Below are 17,959 nucleotides of genomic sequence, written 5' to 3' on the forward strand. Positions count from 1 at the left end.
GTTGCATCTTATCTTCAGGCACCCCTTTGCGGTAGTGCAGTTTATCTTATGCAATGGAACACTATTAACTTACATTATGTATTTGTATTTGGATATCTAGAACTTAATGGCAAATGATGTGTGGAAATTTTATTTGTAACTGCAGAATGAATGGCTATTAATCTTTCATTCCCCTTGCCTGTATGATTTAGATTTTACAATCAATAGTAGTCTAGATTAATAATTTAATAGCGAAACTGATTAGTCTATTTTATTCCTTTATTGTTGAGTTATAGATTAATGTACAGAACCATTACATTTGTTAGCTTGAGTTGGATGTTTTTCCATGGGATTAAAAAGCAAATGAACACGATGATCTTGAATAGTCAAAGTAAGCATGATGTTCGGGTTGGTACGGTGCTAGAACGAAATATGAAGAAGGAACGAAGGTTTTCTTTTTCCTTCTAAATACATGATCATTCCAAAACATAGAAGAAAGATAATGAGATATGAGGTTGAGGGTATTATGGACAATGTAAGTTTTATTAATTATTAAAATGATTTTAAATAACAAAAAATGATTAAAAAAGATTTAAAATAAGGTTTTGGGCATATATGATATTTTGGATGTTTAATTTGGGTATATATGATATTTTGATATTAGACAGGGTAAATATGATATTTAGATCTTTATTAAGGGCATATATGAAATTGTCCCTTTCTTTTTAACCTTATGCGTATGGAGTAATTTTATTTTTGGAATTTATTGGCATGGTAGAAAGATAGCTGATTATAATATTCGATTTTGGTTGCAATGTTAGAGATTTACTAAATGTCCATATTATTGTTAGGAGTTTTGAAATCCATTATTTCTTGTAACGATAGAGTTATATGGCATCGGATATCAAAATTTAAAAGGCATGAGGTAGGTATAACAAGTAATAAAATCAACCTCATCAATTAATGAGGAGAGAATCAATTATATATAATGGATTTACAATAAATATCCCTACAAATAAGGAGATAAATAAATACAATAAATAAGATAATTACACAATAATATTATCCACTAATACCCCCCTTCAATCGAAACGGTGGCGGTCCCAGGCATAGCATGGTACGAAAAGTCTCGAATTGAGGACGTAAAAGACTTTTAGTGAAGATATCGGCCACCTGAAGATTGGTTGGAACAAATTTTGTGAAGAGTTTGCCTGAGCTGACCAATTCTCGGATAAAGTGATAGTCTAAATCAATGTGCTTGGCACGTTTATGTGAGACTGGAATTTGTGTCATAAAAAGAGCACTTTTGTTATCACAAAGAAGTGTAGGTCTGTCTGGAGAAAGCGCATGCAACTCTCTTAAGAGATGAGTAATCCATACTATTTCAGTAGCGGTATTGGCCATTGCCCTATATTCAGATTCACAACTAGACTGTGAGACAGTGGGTTGCTTTTTAGCACTCCATGACATAAGATTCTCACCTAGGTAAATAGAGTAGCCATATGTAGAGCGACGTGTGTCTAAGCAACGAGCCCAATCAGCATCAGAGTAGCCAACTATGGAATTTTTGTGAGGCCGACTGTAAGTGAGACCAAAGGAAATGGTGCCTTTAACATACCTTAGAATTCGTTTAACAGATTGAAAATGATCAACCGTTGGGGCTTGGAGAAATTGAGAAACTTGATTAACCGCGTAAGACAAATCTGGTCGCGTGATTGTCAAATACTGAAGAGCCCCGACTATAGATCGATAGAGAGTTAGATCCTTAAAAGGTGTACCATCTGTTGTAAAGGATGCATGGGGAGGTAGAGGTGTGCTCACGGGTTTAGAATCATAAAGATCAGCCCTTTTGAGGATGTCGCTAGCATACTTTGATTGAGTGAGAAAAAGATTGCTGTCTAGGTAAGCTACTTCAAGGCCCAAGAAATAACTAAGATCACCAAGGTCTTTGATGGCAAACTCGTGATTTAAACGAGAAATAAAGTTGGCAATAGCAGTCTCATCATTTCCTGTAAGAATAAGATCATCCACATATACGAGTAAGTACATGATGCATGAGACATTTTTTAACACAAAGAGAGAAGTGTAGGCACGACTGCAACTAAATCCATATGAAAGAAGAAATGTGCTCAAGCGTTGGAACCAAGCTCGTGGAGCTTGTTTTAAGCCATAAAACGCCTTGGATAACTTACACACATGGTTGGGAAATTGAGAATCGGCAAATCCCGGAGGTTGTTCCATAAAAACCGTCTCATCTAAGTTTCCATTTAAGAAGGCGTTTTTGACATCAAGTTGATGCAATTTCCAGCTATTCAATACTGCAAGAGAGTGAACAATTCGGACAGTAGTTGCTTTAACAACCGGACTAAACGTATGGGAGTAATCAAGACCCAAAATTTGAGTATATCCTTGGGCCACTAGTCGAGCCTTGTATCTTTCAATGGTCCCATCAGAATGATACTTGATGCGATACACCCATTTGGAGCCAACAACATTGGTAGAATTTGGACGTGGTACTAATGTTCTGGTTTGATTTTGCTGCAAGGCTTGAAGTTCCTCATGCATGGCAGCCATCCATTTAGGATCTTTAGCTGTTGTTTTAAAACCTCGTGGCTCAGTGGTAGATGTTAGTGCAATATGAAGAGAGTGAGTAGTAAGAGCAGCGAGATCGGCTTGATGTTTGGGCTTGAAAATACCAGCCTTTGACCGTGTATGTAACACCCGGATTTCCAGGTATATTATTTTTAATTATTTATTTTTGTGAATCATTGACCTACTCGATGAGTTGGTGCTATAACTCGTCGAGTAGAAGCGGGGTGGCCACGTGAGTTTAATGAACTACTCGACGAGTCCAAGAGTAGACTCACCGAGTAGGCGTTGTGGGTGGAAACCCTAAATCCTCGGTCTTGTGCCCTATTTAAGGAACCTTATGGCCCTCATTTGCGGCTACCAGTCCAGAGAGAAACCCTAGTGAGCTTGAGCGTGTGGTGTGAGGAGAAGGGCTATTTTAATCCTTGTTGGTGTGGTTTTTGCAAAAAAGAAGGAGATTCCAGCAAGAGAAGGTCAAGGGGGGTGCTATTATGTGGTTTCAAGTAAGGAAACTCCATCTTTGAGGTATTAAATCGAACCCTTCTTCTGTTTTGGGGTAGAACCCTTGAATCTAGGGTTTTCTCTATTCTTTATTGGCTTGGATATGATGCTTATGATGTCCCTTTGAGTGTTAAACTCTGGATCTGGACCTTGAGAGGTCCAGAGAGCCCCAACCTCCCTGCTTTATGCTACTTCCTTAGAGATATGAGCCTAGGTTGCCATTTTAGTGGCTATTTCACCAAAAGAAGCATATTGAACGTTGCATGAGTGTAAAGATCGGACCTTTACGTGTTTATTGAGTAGGGTAAGGTCAATTCTATAGGTTAGAGAAATAGATATGACCTCAGAAGGTCATTTGAGTGTTGCCATGGAAGGAACTCGCCGAGTCCATAAGGGGACTCGACGAGTCGAGTCGGGTTGCCCCGCGATTCATGACCGGTGGTAACCCGTCGAGTGAAAGGTTAACTCGACGAGTCGAGTGAGGATCTATGAGGATTCAGAAGACGCCTGGACTCGCCGAGTCACATGAGTGCACTCGACGAGTCTAGTCAAAGTTTGACCGTTGACTTGAGTTGACCTTAGGGTTTTGGTCAAGCTAGTTCTAGAGAAAGATCTGGGAGGGGTAGAATGGTCTTCTACCCACTCCTTAGAAACGAGGACAAGAGAAAGTATTGATTAGAAATGTTATTATGTTAATATGAGAAGGCTAGGTCGGGTTATCGAGCACGAGAAGTTATCCGACATCGTACGAGGTGAGTCTTCTCACTATATTTTACCTAGGGTGGTAATATGTGTGATCGGAAGGTCTTATGTACCATGAGGAGTATGTGATGTATGCTGTTATTTAATATGTATGTGCTATGTTATGTTATGAGTAGTATGTTATGGACCGGAAGGTCATTATGATATGGACCAGAAGGTCATTATGGGTAGGACCGGAAGGTCTACCGGGATTGTGGGACGGAAGTCCCCTGAGACACATGGACCGGAAGGTCTTATAGAGCTATAGCTTTGAGTGGCGTATGTGCGTATGTGGTATTTTGGGGAACCCACTAAGCATTTATGCTTACAGTGTTTGTGTGATGTGTTTCAGGTACCAGTGAGGATCGCGGGAAGGCGCCGGCATGATCTGTACACACTGATGGGATTATGTATTAGAGATCTTGGGATTTGTTTTATTATGATGATCTGTGATACAATGGATTCTTATGATATCTTATGAATGAAATTATGTTTTAAAAATGAAAAATTGTTTTGAAAATTTACGTTGTTACAAGTTGGTATCAGAGCCTTGGTTTGAGGGATTCGGATGCACCTTTGGGCGTATCTGAACTCAAACTGAGGATTTAAGAAAGTTTTTCATAAAAGAAACAATTTTTCTAAAAAGTAAAAGGATTTGAGAAAAGCGGAAAGAAGCAGTGTGTACGATCAGTCAGCGCCCGAACGATGATTTCCCAAAATACCCTTACATTCTGTGTTATGAGATATGATATGATATGTTATGTATGCTAGAGTAGGCTAGGTATTCATGTTAGGACTAGAGTGGCCTGATTTGTGATGCCTTAGCCTAGGAGATTACTTCTGCTATGAGATGCTTGAGAGTGAGTAGGTAGCAGTGAGGAGCTTATGAGGGGCATACCGAAGGGTAGCTTGTGCTTAGCGAGAAGTAGAGTACTTGCGATCTGGGATCCTAGGAGGAGGACTTGGGGTGAATATTGATGCGGTGTGGACGGTAGTATTGGGCCCGTACTACTGAAAACACCGGATCAGTGCGCAGTCCAAGAAAGAATCCTTAGGGTACTAAGGAACAAGTAGGGATGGGTTATCGAGTGCGTGCATACTCGAGCGAGTCTCTGATATATTTATGTTGTATTTCAGAGACATCATGGTTGGGACACGCCACAGAGCAGAGACCAACGGCGTGAGTGACGAGGAGCTTCGTCAGATGATCCACGATGAGGTGGCTGCGACTATCCTCGCAGAGATACCAAAGATGTTTGGGTCTATCAAGACCACCCTGATTGAGACGTTTGACGAGAGATACGCATCGGTTACTGAGGCTGCAGCCGCTGCATCTACTGCAGCTGTTGCTGCTGCTAGACCTCAGGGGGGTGACTCATTGCTGTTCCGGGAGTTCAGCAACACGAAGCCACCAGAGTTTGATGGGGCGTAGGATCTGATTGCTGCGATGAGATGGATTTCTGACATTGAGGGATGCTTCTACACCTGCTCGTGTCCGGAGCATAAGAGATTACGGTTCGCGCTGAACCAGCTTCGCTGGGGGCGAAGGACTGGTGGAAGTTTGTGTCGGCGGATTTCACCCCTGTTGAGCTTACTGCGGTGACCTGGGAGAGGTTCACCACTATGTTTCGTGATGAGTACGTTCCCCCGGTGGAAAGGGAACGGCTGGCCCAGGAGTTCTTGTCCCTCAAGCAGGGTACTGATTCTATTACTGTGATCACCAGGAAGTTTCATGAGAGGGCGATGTTTTGCCCTGAGCATGTGTCTACCGAGTAGGCACGCATGAGCCGGTATCTGAGCATACTGAGGAGAGACATTCGCGAGTTTGTGGCGAACTCGACGTGCCGGACGTTTTCCGAGCTTCAGGCAAATGCCCGGAAGAGGGAGATTGAGCTAGAGACTCAGGCCAGGGAGGAGGCCGAGTCTCAGAGGAGTGACAGGCGACCGATACAGGTACAACCGGCAGCCAAGCGGGCTAAGCCCGCTGATACGAGATCTGGAGGCCAGAAGGGCCGCACTTGTGGGAAGTGCGGCAAGGGACATGATGGAGTGTGTCGGGCGGGTGCTTGCTACAAATATGGCAAGGAGGGGCATATAGCCAAGGACTGCCCCAAGGGATTTATGGTTTGCTTTCATTGCAACCAGACGGGTCACCGGAGGGCCGAGTGCCCACAGCTGTCACAGGGATCAGCGCAGGGATCTGCCCCTACTACTGCACGAGCTACTGAGGGTCGGCCAGTAAAGGCCGAGGCACCGAAGGCTCGCGAGAGAGCCTTCCAGTTGACAGCGGAGGAGGTCTGCGCAGCGCCCGATGTCGTGGCTGGTATGTATTCATTCATTTATTTATGCTGAGTTGAGATATTGTGCTTATATTATGATATGCGTAGGTACTTTTCTTGTGAGTTCTGTACCTGCTTTGGTGTTATTCGACTCGGGTGCGAGTCGATCATTTGTGTCGTTAGCGTTTAGTAAGCACATCAGTATTCGACGATAGGCGTTGAGTCGACCTCTACGAGTTTCCATAGCTGACGAGCGAGCGATGTATGCTACTGACATGATTCGAGGATGTGTACTCGAGATCTTCGGTGTTGAGTTCCCGATAGATCTGGTCCCGATTGCGATGGGGGACGTTTGCGTTATAGTGGGTATGGATTGGTTGAGCCGAGCGGTTATAGACTGCGAGCGGCAGACGGTGACGATACGAGACCCTAGTGGAGGAGTGCTGACTGTATATGGCGAGGGTACCCGATGTGGGTCAGCATTTTGTTCGGCTGCCAGAGCAAGACAGAGTTTACAGTAGGGCTGCAACGGGTTTGTAGCTTATGTGATGGATACACGAGTGGCCGCGGAGAGATTGAGTTCGATTGATGATGTTCCGATAGTGCGTGAGTTCCCGGATGTTTTTCCCGAGGAGTTGTCGGGTGTGCCTCCCGAGAGGCAGGTGGAGTTCCGTATCGATTTGGTTCCGGGGGCAGCGCCTATCGCCAAGGCGCCTTATCGCCTTGCGCCGCCAGAGATGCAGGAGTTATCCTCGCAGCTTCAGGAGCTGCTGGGGAAGGGGTTTATTCGACCGAGTAGCTCGCTGTGCGGAGCGCCGATCCTTTTTGTCAAGAAAAAGGATGGTTCACACCGGATGTGCATTGATTACCGGGAGCTGAACAAGTTGACGGTCAAGAACCGTTACCCCTTACCAAGGATTGATGATCTGTTCGATCAGTTACATGGAGCGTCTTGGTTCTCCAAGATAGATTTGAGGTCTGGATATCACCAGATGAGAGTGCGAGATGAAGATATCCAGAAGACGGCGTTCAGGACTCGTTATGGGCATTACGAGTTCGTGGTGATGCCTTTTGGGCTCACCAATGCACCGACAGCGTTCATGGATCTCATGAACAGGGTGTGCAGGCCGATGTTGGATCGATCGGTGATCGTGTTCATCGACGATATTCTGGTGTATTCGAGATCCCGATAGCAGCACGAGGAGCATTTGAGGGAGATCCTCGGGGTTTTGAGATCAGAGAGGCTTTACGCCAAATTCTCCAAGTGTGATTTCTGGTTACGAGAGGTCCAGTTCTTGGGGCATCTCGTTAATCAGAATGGGATATTGGTCGATCCGGCCAAGATTGAGGCGGTGATGAGTTGGGAGGTGCCGAGATCCCCCACCGAGATCAGGAGTTTTCTAGGTTTGGCCAGCTACTATCGAATATTTATCAAGGATTTCTCCAAGATTGCCGTGCCACTCACTAGGTTGACCCGGAAGGGCGTTGCTTTTACGTAGGGTCCAGAGCAGCAGACCTCGTTTGAGACTCTTCGCCAGAAGCTGTGCGAAGCTCCGGTGTTAGCCCTTCCAGAGGGAATGGAGGATTTCGTGGTGTATTGTGACGCAACGATGTCGGGGTTGGGTGCGGTGCTTATGCAGAGAGGGCACGTGATAGAGTACGCATCGAGGCAACTGAAGCCTCACGAGGTGAGGTATCCCACCCACGATTTGGAGTTGGGGGTCGTGGTGTTCGCCCTCAAGATATGGCGTCACTATTTGTATGGGGTTCAGTGTATCATATACACGGACCACAAGAGTTTGAAGTACTTGATGGATCAGCCCAACCTGAACATGCGCCAGAGGAGATGGTTGGATGTGGTAAAGGATTATGACTGCGAGATCCTGTACCACCCGGGCAAGGCTAACGTTGTAGCCGATGCCCTAAGCCGTAGGGCGGAGAGTGCTCCGATACGAGATATTTGTATGAGGATGACGGTGATGACTCCGGTGTTGGATGCCATCCGAGAGGCCCAGGCAGAGGCTGTGAGACCGGAGAACCGCAAGAGAGAGCTGGTGATTGGGCAGGTATCTGAGTTTGTTACCGATAACCGAGGGCTTATGACCTTTCAGGGTTGGATTTGGGTGCCGTTTACGGGCGGGGCACGTACCATCCTGATGGAGGAGGCGCATAGATCGAGGTTCTCGATCCATCCCGGGGCCAATAAGATGTATTTGGACCTGAAGAGAGAGTATTGGTGGCCCTGTATGAAGAGGGATGTGGCGTGGTTTGTTGAGAGGTGCTTGACCTGTCGCATGGTTAAGGCCGAGCACCAACGTCCGCATGGCAAGTTGCAGCCACTCGAGGTTCCCCAGTGGAAGTGGGAACAGATTTCCATGGATTTTATCACCAAATTGCTGAGGACCGTGAGGGGTGTCGATGCAATTTGGGTGATTGTTGACCGGCTGACGAAGAGCACTCACTTCCTTGCTATCAGCGAGAGCTCTTCCACAGAAAGACTGGCAGAGATGTATGTGAGAGAGGTGGTACCGCGGCATGGAGTACCGATTTTGATTGTGTCAGATCGAGATGTACGTTTCACTTCCAGATTCTGGAAGAAATTCCATGAGGAGTTGGGTACGAGGTTGCATTTCAGCACCGCTTACCACCCACAGACGGACGGACAGAGTGAGCGGACGATTCAGACGCTCGAGGACATGCTCCGAGCATGTGTGTTGGACTTCGGAGGAAGTTGGGACACGTACTTGTTGGGTTTTAGTATACTACAACATCCTATGGTGCACATACAACCCTAAATACCTTGGATCTATGTTTTCTCTATTATACATGCAAATATGAAGTTTCCAAGATATTACCCTATACTAGCATACAAATATCATATACTTGGGTAATAAAATAGATAGAATACATACCTTTTTTTTGATGTAACTTGTCTTCATGAAGCTTGAATGCCTAGTGCCCCAAGTGTGACACCTCAAATGGTTCACACAACACCATGAACACTTGGAATAACCTTGAGAATAAGGATACTTTGGTTCTCTCTAGTGAAATCGGCCTTGCCCTTTTGTGTACACACACTAGTGCCAATTTCACCAACCAAGGACATCTTTATATAGTGTGGAGATTAGGGTTAAACCCTAATACCCATGACCTTTCATTTCATATGATCCATGGGTTAAACACTCCATGGACTATCCATGAAAGCTTAGCCCAACCTAAATGAACTTGGCCCATCACACACATATATCTTAGAGTCCATATTTAATTAGTTCCTTTTGATCACTTAATTAATTATAAATTAATTCTTGATCAATACTAATTAAATAATATGATTATATATTAATATATTAGAACTTATAATATATTAATATAAATCACTAGTATCCTTTTTTCCTCATCTTGTCTATCCAATTGTCCCGATGCCATGCAACCCAAATGGACCATGTCGGGTCGGGTCAAGTCTTACTAATTATAGTTATGGACTTAGACATTAATCCAACAGTACTTACCATTGGCTGAGTTTTCCTATAACAACAGGCACCATTCGAGTATTGGTATGCCTCCCTTCGAGTTGTTGTATGGGAGGAGGTGTCGAACTCCCATCTGCTGGGGAGAGGTAGGGCAGCGAGTGATGGGTAGCACTGAGATAGTGCTTCAGACGACTGAGCAGATACAACAGGTCAGGCAGAGATTGCTGACAGCCCAGAGTCGCCAGAAGAATTATGCGGATAGGCGACGATCCGAGCTTGAGTTCCAGGTTGGATACTTCGTACTCCTGAAGGTATCTCCTTGGAAAGGAGTGATCCGATTCAGGAAGAGGGGCAAGCTGGGGCCCCGATACATTGGTCCTTTCAAAGTGACCGCGAGGGTAGGCAGGGTAGCGTATCGTTTAGAGCTACCTGCGGAGTTGAGCCAAATACATGATACCTTCCACGTGTCTCGGTTGAGGAAGTGTATAGCCGACGAGTCGGCAATAGTGCCACTAGAGGATATTCAGGTGGATGCGAGCCTGAATTATGTTGAGAATCCGATCGCGATCTTGGATCAGAAGATCAAGGTTCTGAGGAACAAGGAGGTGCCCCTGGTTCAGGTCCAGTGGCAACATCGGAGAGGGTCCGAGTTGACTTGGGAGCCGAAGTTGGAGATGCGGGAGCAGCATCCAGAGCTGTTTGCAGAGTGAGACTTCGAGGGCGAAGTCTGATTCTAGTGGGGAGAATTGTAACACCCGGATTTCCAGGTATATTATTTTTAATTATTTATTTTTGTGAATCATTGACCTACTCGACGAGTTGGTGTTATAACTCGTCAAGTAGAAGCGGGGTGGCCACGTGAGTTTAATGAACTACTCGACGAGTCCAAGAGTAGACTCGCCGAGTAGGCGCTGTGGGTGGAAACCCTAAATCCTCGGGCTTGTGCCCTATTTAAGGAACCTTATGGCCCTCATTTGCGGCTACCAGTCCAGAGAGAGAAACCCCAGTGAGCTTGAGTGTGTGGTGTGAGGAGAAGGGCTATTTTAATCCTTGTTGGTGTGGTTTTTGCAAAGAAGAAGGAGATTCCAGCAAGAGAAGGTCAAGGGGGTTGCTATTTTGTGGTTTCAAGCAAGGAAACTCCATCTTTGAGGTATTAAATCGAACCCTTCTTCTGTTTTGGGGTAGAACCCTTGACTCTAGGGTTTTCTCTATTCTTTATTGGCTTGGATATGATGCTTATGATGTCCCTTTGAGTGTTAAACTCTGGATCTGGACCTTGAGAGGTCCAAAGAGCCCCAACATCCCTGCTTTATGCTACTTCCTTAGAGTTATGAGCCTAGGTTGCCATTTTAGTGGCTATTTCACCAAAAGAAGCATATTGAACGTTGCATGAGTGTAAAGGTCGGACCTTTACGTGTTTATTGAGTAGGGTAAGGTCAGATCTATAGGTTAGAGAAACAGATATGACCTCAGAAGGTCATTTGAGTGTTGCCATGGAAGGAACTCTCCGAGTCCATAAGGGGACTCGACGAGTCGAGTCGGGTTGCCCCGCGATTCATGACCGGTGGTAACCCGTCGAGTGAAAGGTTAACTCGACGAGTCGAGTGAGGATCTATGAGGATTCGGAAGACGCCTGGACTCGCCGAGTCACACGAGTGCACTCGACGAGTCTAGTCAAAGTTTGACCGTTGACTTGAGTTGACTTCAGTTGACCTTAGGGTTTTGGTCAAGCTAGTTCTAGAGAAAGATCTGGGAGGGGTAGAATGGTCTTCTACCCACTCCTTAGAAACGAGGACAAGAGAAAGTATTGATTAGAGATGTTATTATGTTAATAGGAGAAGGCTAGGTCGGGTTATCGAGCACGAGAAGTTATCCGACATCGTACGAGGTGAGTCTTCTCACTATACTTTACCTAGGGTGGTAATATGTGTGATCGGAAGGTCTTATGTACCATGAGGAGTATGTGATGTATGCTGTTATTTAATATGTATGTGTTATGTTATGTTATGAGTAGTATGTTATGGACCGGAAGGTCATTATGATATGGACCGGAAGGTCATTATGGGTAGGACCGGAAGGTCTACCGGGATTGTGGGATGGAAGTCCCCTAAGACACATGGACCGGAAGGTCTTGTAGAGCTATAGCCTTGAGTGGCGTATGTGCGTATGTGGTATTTTGGGAAACTCACTAAGCATTTATGCTTACAGTGTTTGTGTGATGTGTTTCAGGTACCAGTGAGGATCGCGGGAAGGCGCCATCATGATCTGTACACACTGATGGGATTATGTATTAGAGATCTTGGGATTTGTTTTATTATGATGACATGTGATACAATGGATTCTTATGATATCTTATGAATGAAATTATGTTTTAAAAATGAAAAACTGTTTTGAAAATTTACGTTGTTACAGTGTAATCATTAGATGAACTGGAGCCGAAGAACTAGGTGGTGGTGAGGTGGCAGAAGCGGGTTGGTCCGGTTGCGGAGACTCTTGCATAGGACTGGATGAAGGCACGGTTAGTGTTTCCTGTTCCGTAGTTGGGGTAGGCATATGTGGAGGGTTAATGGTAACAGTAGGCGGCTTACATAAAGAACAAATGGTTGGAGCATTATGCTTGTTGCTATTGTCTTTTGTATTGTTCTTTAACACAGGAGAAGAGAATGGAAACTGTGAAGCATCTTGGAGAAAGGTAGTGAGATCCAAAGACTTATGTTCGTGTCACAAGAGGAACTATGAAACAGAAAAACCATCTCATTAAAACGAGCATGACGAATGACAAAAACTCGTGAGGTGGTAGGGTCGAGAAAACGATATCCTTTATGTTGCAGGCTATACCCAATAAAGATACATGGGATGCTCCTTGGTGCAAGTTTTTATTGAGAGTAATCTCGTAAATAGGGGAATACTTGGCAACCAAATGTTCTAAAATTCTCATATTGCGGATCTTGGTTGAAAAGCAACCGAAAAGGAGAATTGTTATGTAACACTGGAGTTGGTAAACGATTAATAATGAATGTTGCCGAAGTGAATGCATCCACCCAGTAGCTAGCCGGCACATGAGTGTTAAATAACATAGCTAGACCGGTTTCAACAATATGTCTATGCTTGCGTTCCACACGACCATTTTGTTGCGGTGTGCATGGACAAGAAAAACGATGAAATGTGCCATTGTCTTCTAAAATTTTGCGAACTGTGTGATTCATAAATTCCGTGCCACCATCACTTTGAAAAACTTTTATCTTTCGTGAGCATTGTGTTTGAACAAGATTAATAAATGTAGGTAACACCGAATAGAAACCTGTCTTTGTTGTAAGTGGATAGAGCCACGTAAATATGGAGTAATCATCTATAAAAGCAACATAATATTTATAACCCTCATTAGAGCAAATAGGAGGTGGACCCCATAAATCACAATGAATTAAGTCTAAAGGATGAGATGAACGTTTATAATTAAGATTAAAAGATAATTGTTGTCCTTTAGCAAGTTGACAGGGTGTGCAAACAATAGGTTTTGGTAACAATGAAGTAATAGACAAAAATCCTAACTTATTCATAGTAGAAATAACATCAAAAGACATGTGGCCTAGACAAGCATGCCATAACTCATAAGAGGCTCTTTTGGAAGCTCTGGTGGTGGCAACAAAGGCGTGGGGTTCATCCTTGAGCACATAAAGTCCATTTTCACAGCTTCCTTTAGCGAGAACTCTTTTGGTTTTCCGATCCTGAATATTGAAAAAATGTTGAGAAAATAGAACATCAACCGGATGATCAGTGGTTAACTTGCTCACAGAAAGTAATTTCTTGGTAAGATTTGGGATGACAAGAATGTTGCATAAAGGAATATGATGTGAAATAGTCGATGAACCCGTATGTGTGATCGGAAGTTTCTTACCGTTTCCAAAACAACTTTATTTTTACCTGAATATGATGTCGAATGATTGAGTGGGTCACGGGTTGGAGTCATGTGATCTGTCGCTCCCGAATCAACATGCCAGTCGGGAGTGTTGTTAGTAACATGACATTGTGCATGGAAGGCCTTTGCTAAGTTCTCATCCGAAGAAGGAGCTTGAGTAGCATAAGTATGAAGTTGTGGACAAGAAGACGCATAATGCCCATTATTTTTGCACAATTGGCAATAAGGTGGTCTTCGACCTTGACCTCGTCCCCTGCCACGAGATTTTGACCCTCGATAATGGAAGGAACGACCCCTACCCTGAGCAGAATTAGTGTGAGTATTCTGAGCCTGAAAAGCAGCAGGAGGAGAAGGGGTACCATGAAGAGACTGTAAGAACAACTCGTGACTTTCTGCTTGTATAGCCAAATCACGAAACAAAGGTGCAGGTTTGGTAGCCCTTATTGCAGTGGAGAAAGTTTCATAAGAAGGACCCAAACCACAAAGAAACCAATGCAACTTATCAATTTCAACAACCGGGTGACCAATTGCGGAGAGTTGGTCACATATTGCCTTGAATCGACGACAATAATCAGAAACAGAAGATGTACCTTTCGTGAGTTGTCGAAGGGAGTCACACAGAGAATGAACGCGTTCAACAGAGGCGTTACTATAAGAAGCTTGAAGAGCGAGCCAGATGTTGTGAGCGGTGGTGAGACCAAGAACTTCGGCTGCAGCTTCTTCGGTCAGAGAAGACTGCAAGAGAATAATAGCTTGCTGATCAGCTTTAGTCCATACTTGATAGTCTGGATTGGGAAGAGATTTTCCTTCAACGAGAATGGTGGTCGAGGGAGCAGGAGAAGAACCATCAAGATGCCCTAATAGCTTCTGATAAGTAAAGATGGGAAGAAGATGATTCCGCCATAAAAGGTAGTTGCTGGAGGAAAGCTTGATTGTCATAAGGTGCAATAGAGTATTCATGGAGAAAGTGTTATCTTGAGAAGAAGAAGAAGAGGACTCTGTCATGGTGAGATCCCAGGAAGAAGAAAGAGACGAATAGATTTAGAAGGGGGAAATCGGATGAATGGCTGATACCATATAACAAGTAATAAAATCAACCTCATTAATTAATGAGGAGAGAATCAATTATATATAATGGATTTACAACAAATATCCCTACAAATAAGGAGATAAATAACTACAATAAATAAGATAATTACACAATAATATTATCCACTAATAGTAAGGGTATACATTTATATGAGAGATTACTTAAATGGTGGAATATATATAACACCTGCAGGGGCGGAGCTTGAACGATTGATTTGGGGGCCGAAAGTATTAGAAAACTAAATTTAACGTTTTTACAAATAAAATAACCATTTTTTTCCAGTAATTAAACACCAAAAATACCTAAAATTAAGGTTCGTACACATAAAAAAACAAATTTTTTTCAGCAACTAAACACCAAAAATACCTAAAAGAAGAATTATAACTCGGCTCCGACGACCTTTAAGGTCTTTAAATTCATCAATTCCTGACTTCGTATCAATGTTTTCAACAATTTCTCTTTCTATGTAAACCACCAAGTTGTTTGCGAGATAGTCATCTGACATCTTATTGCGAAGGCGGTTCTTGAATATTTTCATTGCTGAAAATCCCATCTCTGTTGTTGCGGTAGAAACTGGAAGTGTCAAGATTAACCGAACCACTCTATCAAGCAAATAATATGTCTCACGTTTCTGAGTTTCTACAAGACCCTTGCATAGGTCAGCAATAGTTGATACGCCACTTAGCTTGGGATTCTTTGTCATATCGATATTAAAAATCTCCAATTGATATCGTAATTGAATTCTCTCTTGCTCTGTAAAATCTTCAGGATAATACTTCTCAACAAGAAGACAAATCTGATCAATGTTAATCACTTTTGGGTGTTCTTTTGAAACTAAAGTAGAACTAAGACTTAACAATTCCATCGCTTGGTCGTTGAATCTACTATTCAACTCATGTAATTCTTTGTCCAATGTGGATGTAAACAAATCTACTTGATAAAAATGTTCAAAAGTAACACGATTATCGTTTTTTCGAGGCCGATATCGAGTAGAAGTATATGGAGCTTTCATATCTTCCATATCTACTTGATGTTTCTCACAAAATAACTTTACCTGTGCAAATAAAGAATCCCATCCGTTGTTCCTGAAATCATTTAGACTCTCTTTTGTTGCTGAAACTAACTCCATGGCATTAAGAATATCTTGGGATTTCTTTTGCAAAGCTTGAGAAAGTATATCAGTTTTTCCCATTACTTCTTTCATCAAGTGAAGAATAAACACAAACTCAAATGATTTCAAGTAACAGTAAGCTGCATCAGCATCTCCACGTTGAGAATAAGTAGTAGATACATCATCAATTATTCCCTGGAGAACAACACGAGTACAATCAAACATGTTAAGCAAACTGCAAATGGAACGAAAATGAGAACCCCAATGTGTATCACCGACTCTTCTTAATGTCCCAACTTGATTCAATCCTTTACCTGATTCGATTTCACCAAGTTCCAATAAATGTTCAATCTCCGTTTCCTTTGCCTTTTGTAACTCATCATGACGCTTACTGGAAGCACAAACTACATTAATTGTAAAAATTAAGTTTGTAAAAAATTGGTGTATAGGAATAATTTCTCGTGAAGCAGCCACCAATGCTAGTTGTAATCTGTGAGCGAAGCAGTGAACATAATAGGCATAAGGACAATCCTTAAGAACAAGTGCCTGTAATCCATTCCATTCCCCTCTCATATTACTAGCACCATCATAACCTTGGCCACAGATTTTACTAACATCAAACTGATAGTGCAAAAGTTGGGTCCACATATTTGTTTTCAAGGTTAATGATAATGTATCCCTAACATGAACCAAATCCAAGAACCTTTCCCGTATGATCCCTTCTGCATCAACAAATCTCAAAACTATGGCCATTTGCTCTTTTTTAGACTCATCTCGTGACTCATCAACCATGACACAAGAGTATGAATCCCCGACTTCACTACGAATATGCTTCCGAACTTTATTTGCAATAATACTAAGAATTTCTTTTTGAATATCTCCAGAAGTATACTTTGAATTAAAAGGAGCTTTCTCTAATATAACATTTGCAACTTCATCATTATAAGATGCTAGAAGTTTTAGTAGTTGAAGAAAATTACCTCGATTTTTGGAATTAGGCGTTTCATCATGTCCTCGTAAAGCACAAGCTTGGAATGTCAATCAACGAATTGTATCTATTGAAGCTTTTAATCGTAAACAGTTCTTTAGTATTTGTGCTTCATTTTGCTTCACTATGATATTTTCAATGTGTGTTGCTTGATTCATCAAGTTTTCAGCAAATGTAACAACATTTCTATGTTGTGAACAACCTAAGTGCTTCAAGAATGCATAATTTTTCCCATCATTAACTTTTTTCCAATTGTCAAATCCTTTAACAGTAAATGCATCGTAACCGTGACACACATTTGGTTTATCATTAAATATATGGCAAATAAAACAATAAGAAGCATGTGTTGTTGGAGAATACTCTAACCAATCAGGGAAAATGTTGAACCAATAATATTGGAATCTACGAGGATGTTTCTTTGAACCTTTAGCATTATATTCTTGAAGACGTATTTGGAAAGGTCCTAAAGTCATATAAGCTCGTCTTACTTGTTCCCTTAAATTAACCGGATATTCCCACATTTGTTTTCGTTTAGCGGGATCTCTTTCTAGATTTTTAAGATCTACTTCATTAGGATTTGATTGTGTAGCTTCAAAAATATCATTCTCTTGTTGATTTTCATGTTCTTGCGGTTGCGGCTCACTTGTTGAAGCTTTGTGATGTTTATTGTGTTGATTTTCATTATGAGTTTCATCATCATCATTCTTTCTTTTGAAAAAAGAATCAATGGTTTTCATCTTTCCCATAAAATTGTAAGCTTTGTATGATTGTATTTATAAAAATCAAAATTGAAATTATAATCTCATATTTCATAAACCGACAACCCAAATTCTACAAAAAAATTTATTTCTACAAAATTTTACAAAATTCTGAAATCAATTAACCAACAATGCTCCTAAATTCTACAGATCTTATTTATGAGAAATCATTTAACTAACAATGCTCCTAAGTCCTAAGTCCTAACAATCAGAAATATAATTAAATTAATTAACCGTTACATGATAAAATAGAATTAAAAACTGTTAAGCATGTATGATTTTGATTTATGAGAAAATAGTCAAATAGTTAAACATAATTGAAATCAATCATTGATTCCAGCAGGGGCGCATGACAGTTAATCACTAAACAGAACTGAGGGATTATGATTTCTGCATTCTGAAGACAAAAAAAAAAAAACAATAGCAAACCTGGTTAAGTGATTACTGGAGTGGACACGATCAATTGATTCCAGCAGCTAGTAGGAGCGCAAGGCAGCAGGCTTGCAGCGACAGCAGATGCAGAGCGTGCAACATGCA

At 42.3% G+C, this 17,959-nt stretch overlaps 1 protein-coding gene across 1 annotated transcript; it reads right to left on the reverse strand.

The window, feature by feature from the left end:
• Positions 1 to 14,914: 14,914 nt before the first annotated feature.
• LOC145111030 (uncharacterized) lies at positions 14,915 to 17,401 on the reverse strand. The gene is made up of 2 exons (XM_079047326.1): positions 16,756 to 17,401; positions 14,915 to 16,704 (listed from the first exon to the last, which is right to left on the reverse strand). Exons 1-2 carry the CDS (start codon positions 17,399 to 17,401, stop codon positions 14,915 to 14,917), a joined length of 2,436 nt encoding a protein of 811 aa, XP_078903452.1.
• Positions 17,402 to 17,959: the final 558 nt, after the last annotated feature.

The sequence above is a fragment of the Lactuca virosa genome, chromosome 5 (genome assembly GCF_052849685.1).
Source record: "Lactuca virosa cultivar CGN04683 chromosome 5, Lactuca_virosa_CGN04683_v6, whole genome shotgun sequence".
In the NCBI taxonomy this organism is placed as follows: Eukaryota; Viridiplantae; Streptophyta; class Magnoliopsida; order Asterales; family Asteraceae; genus Lactuca; species Lactuca virosa.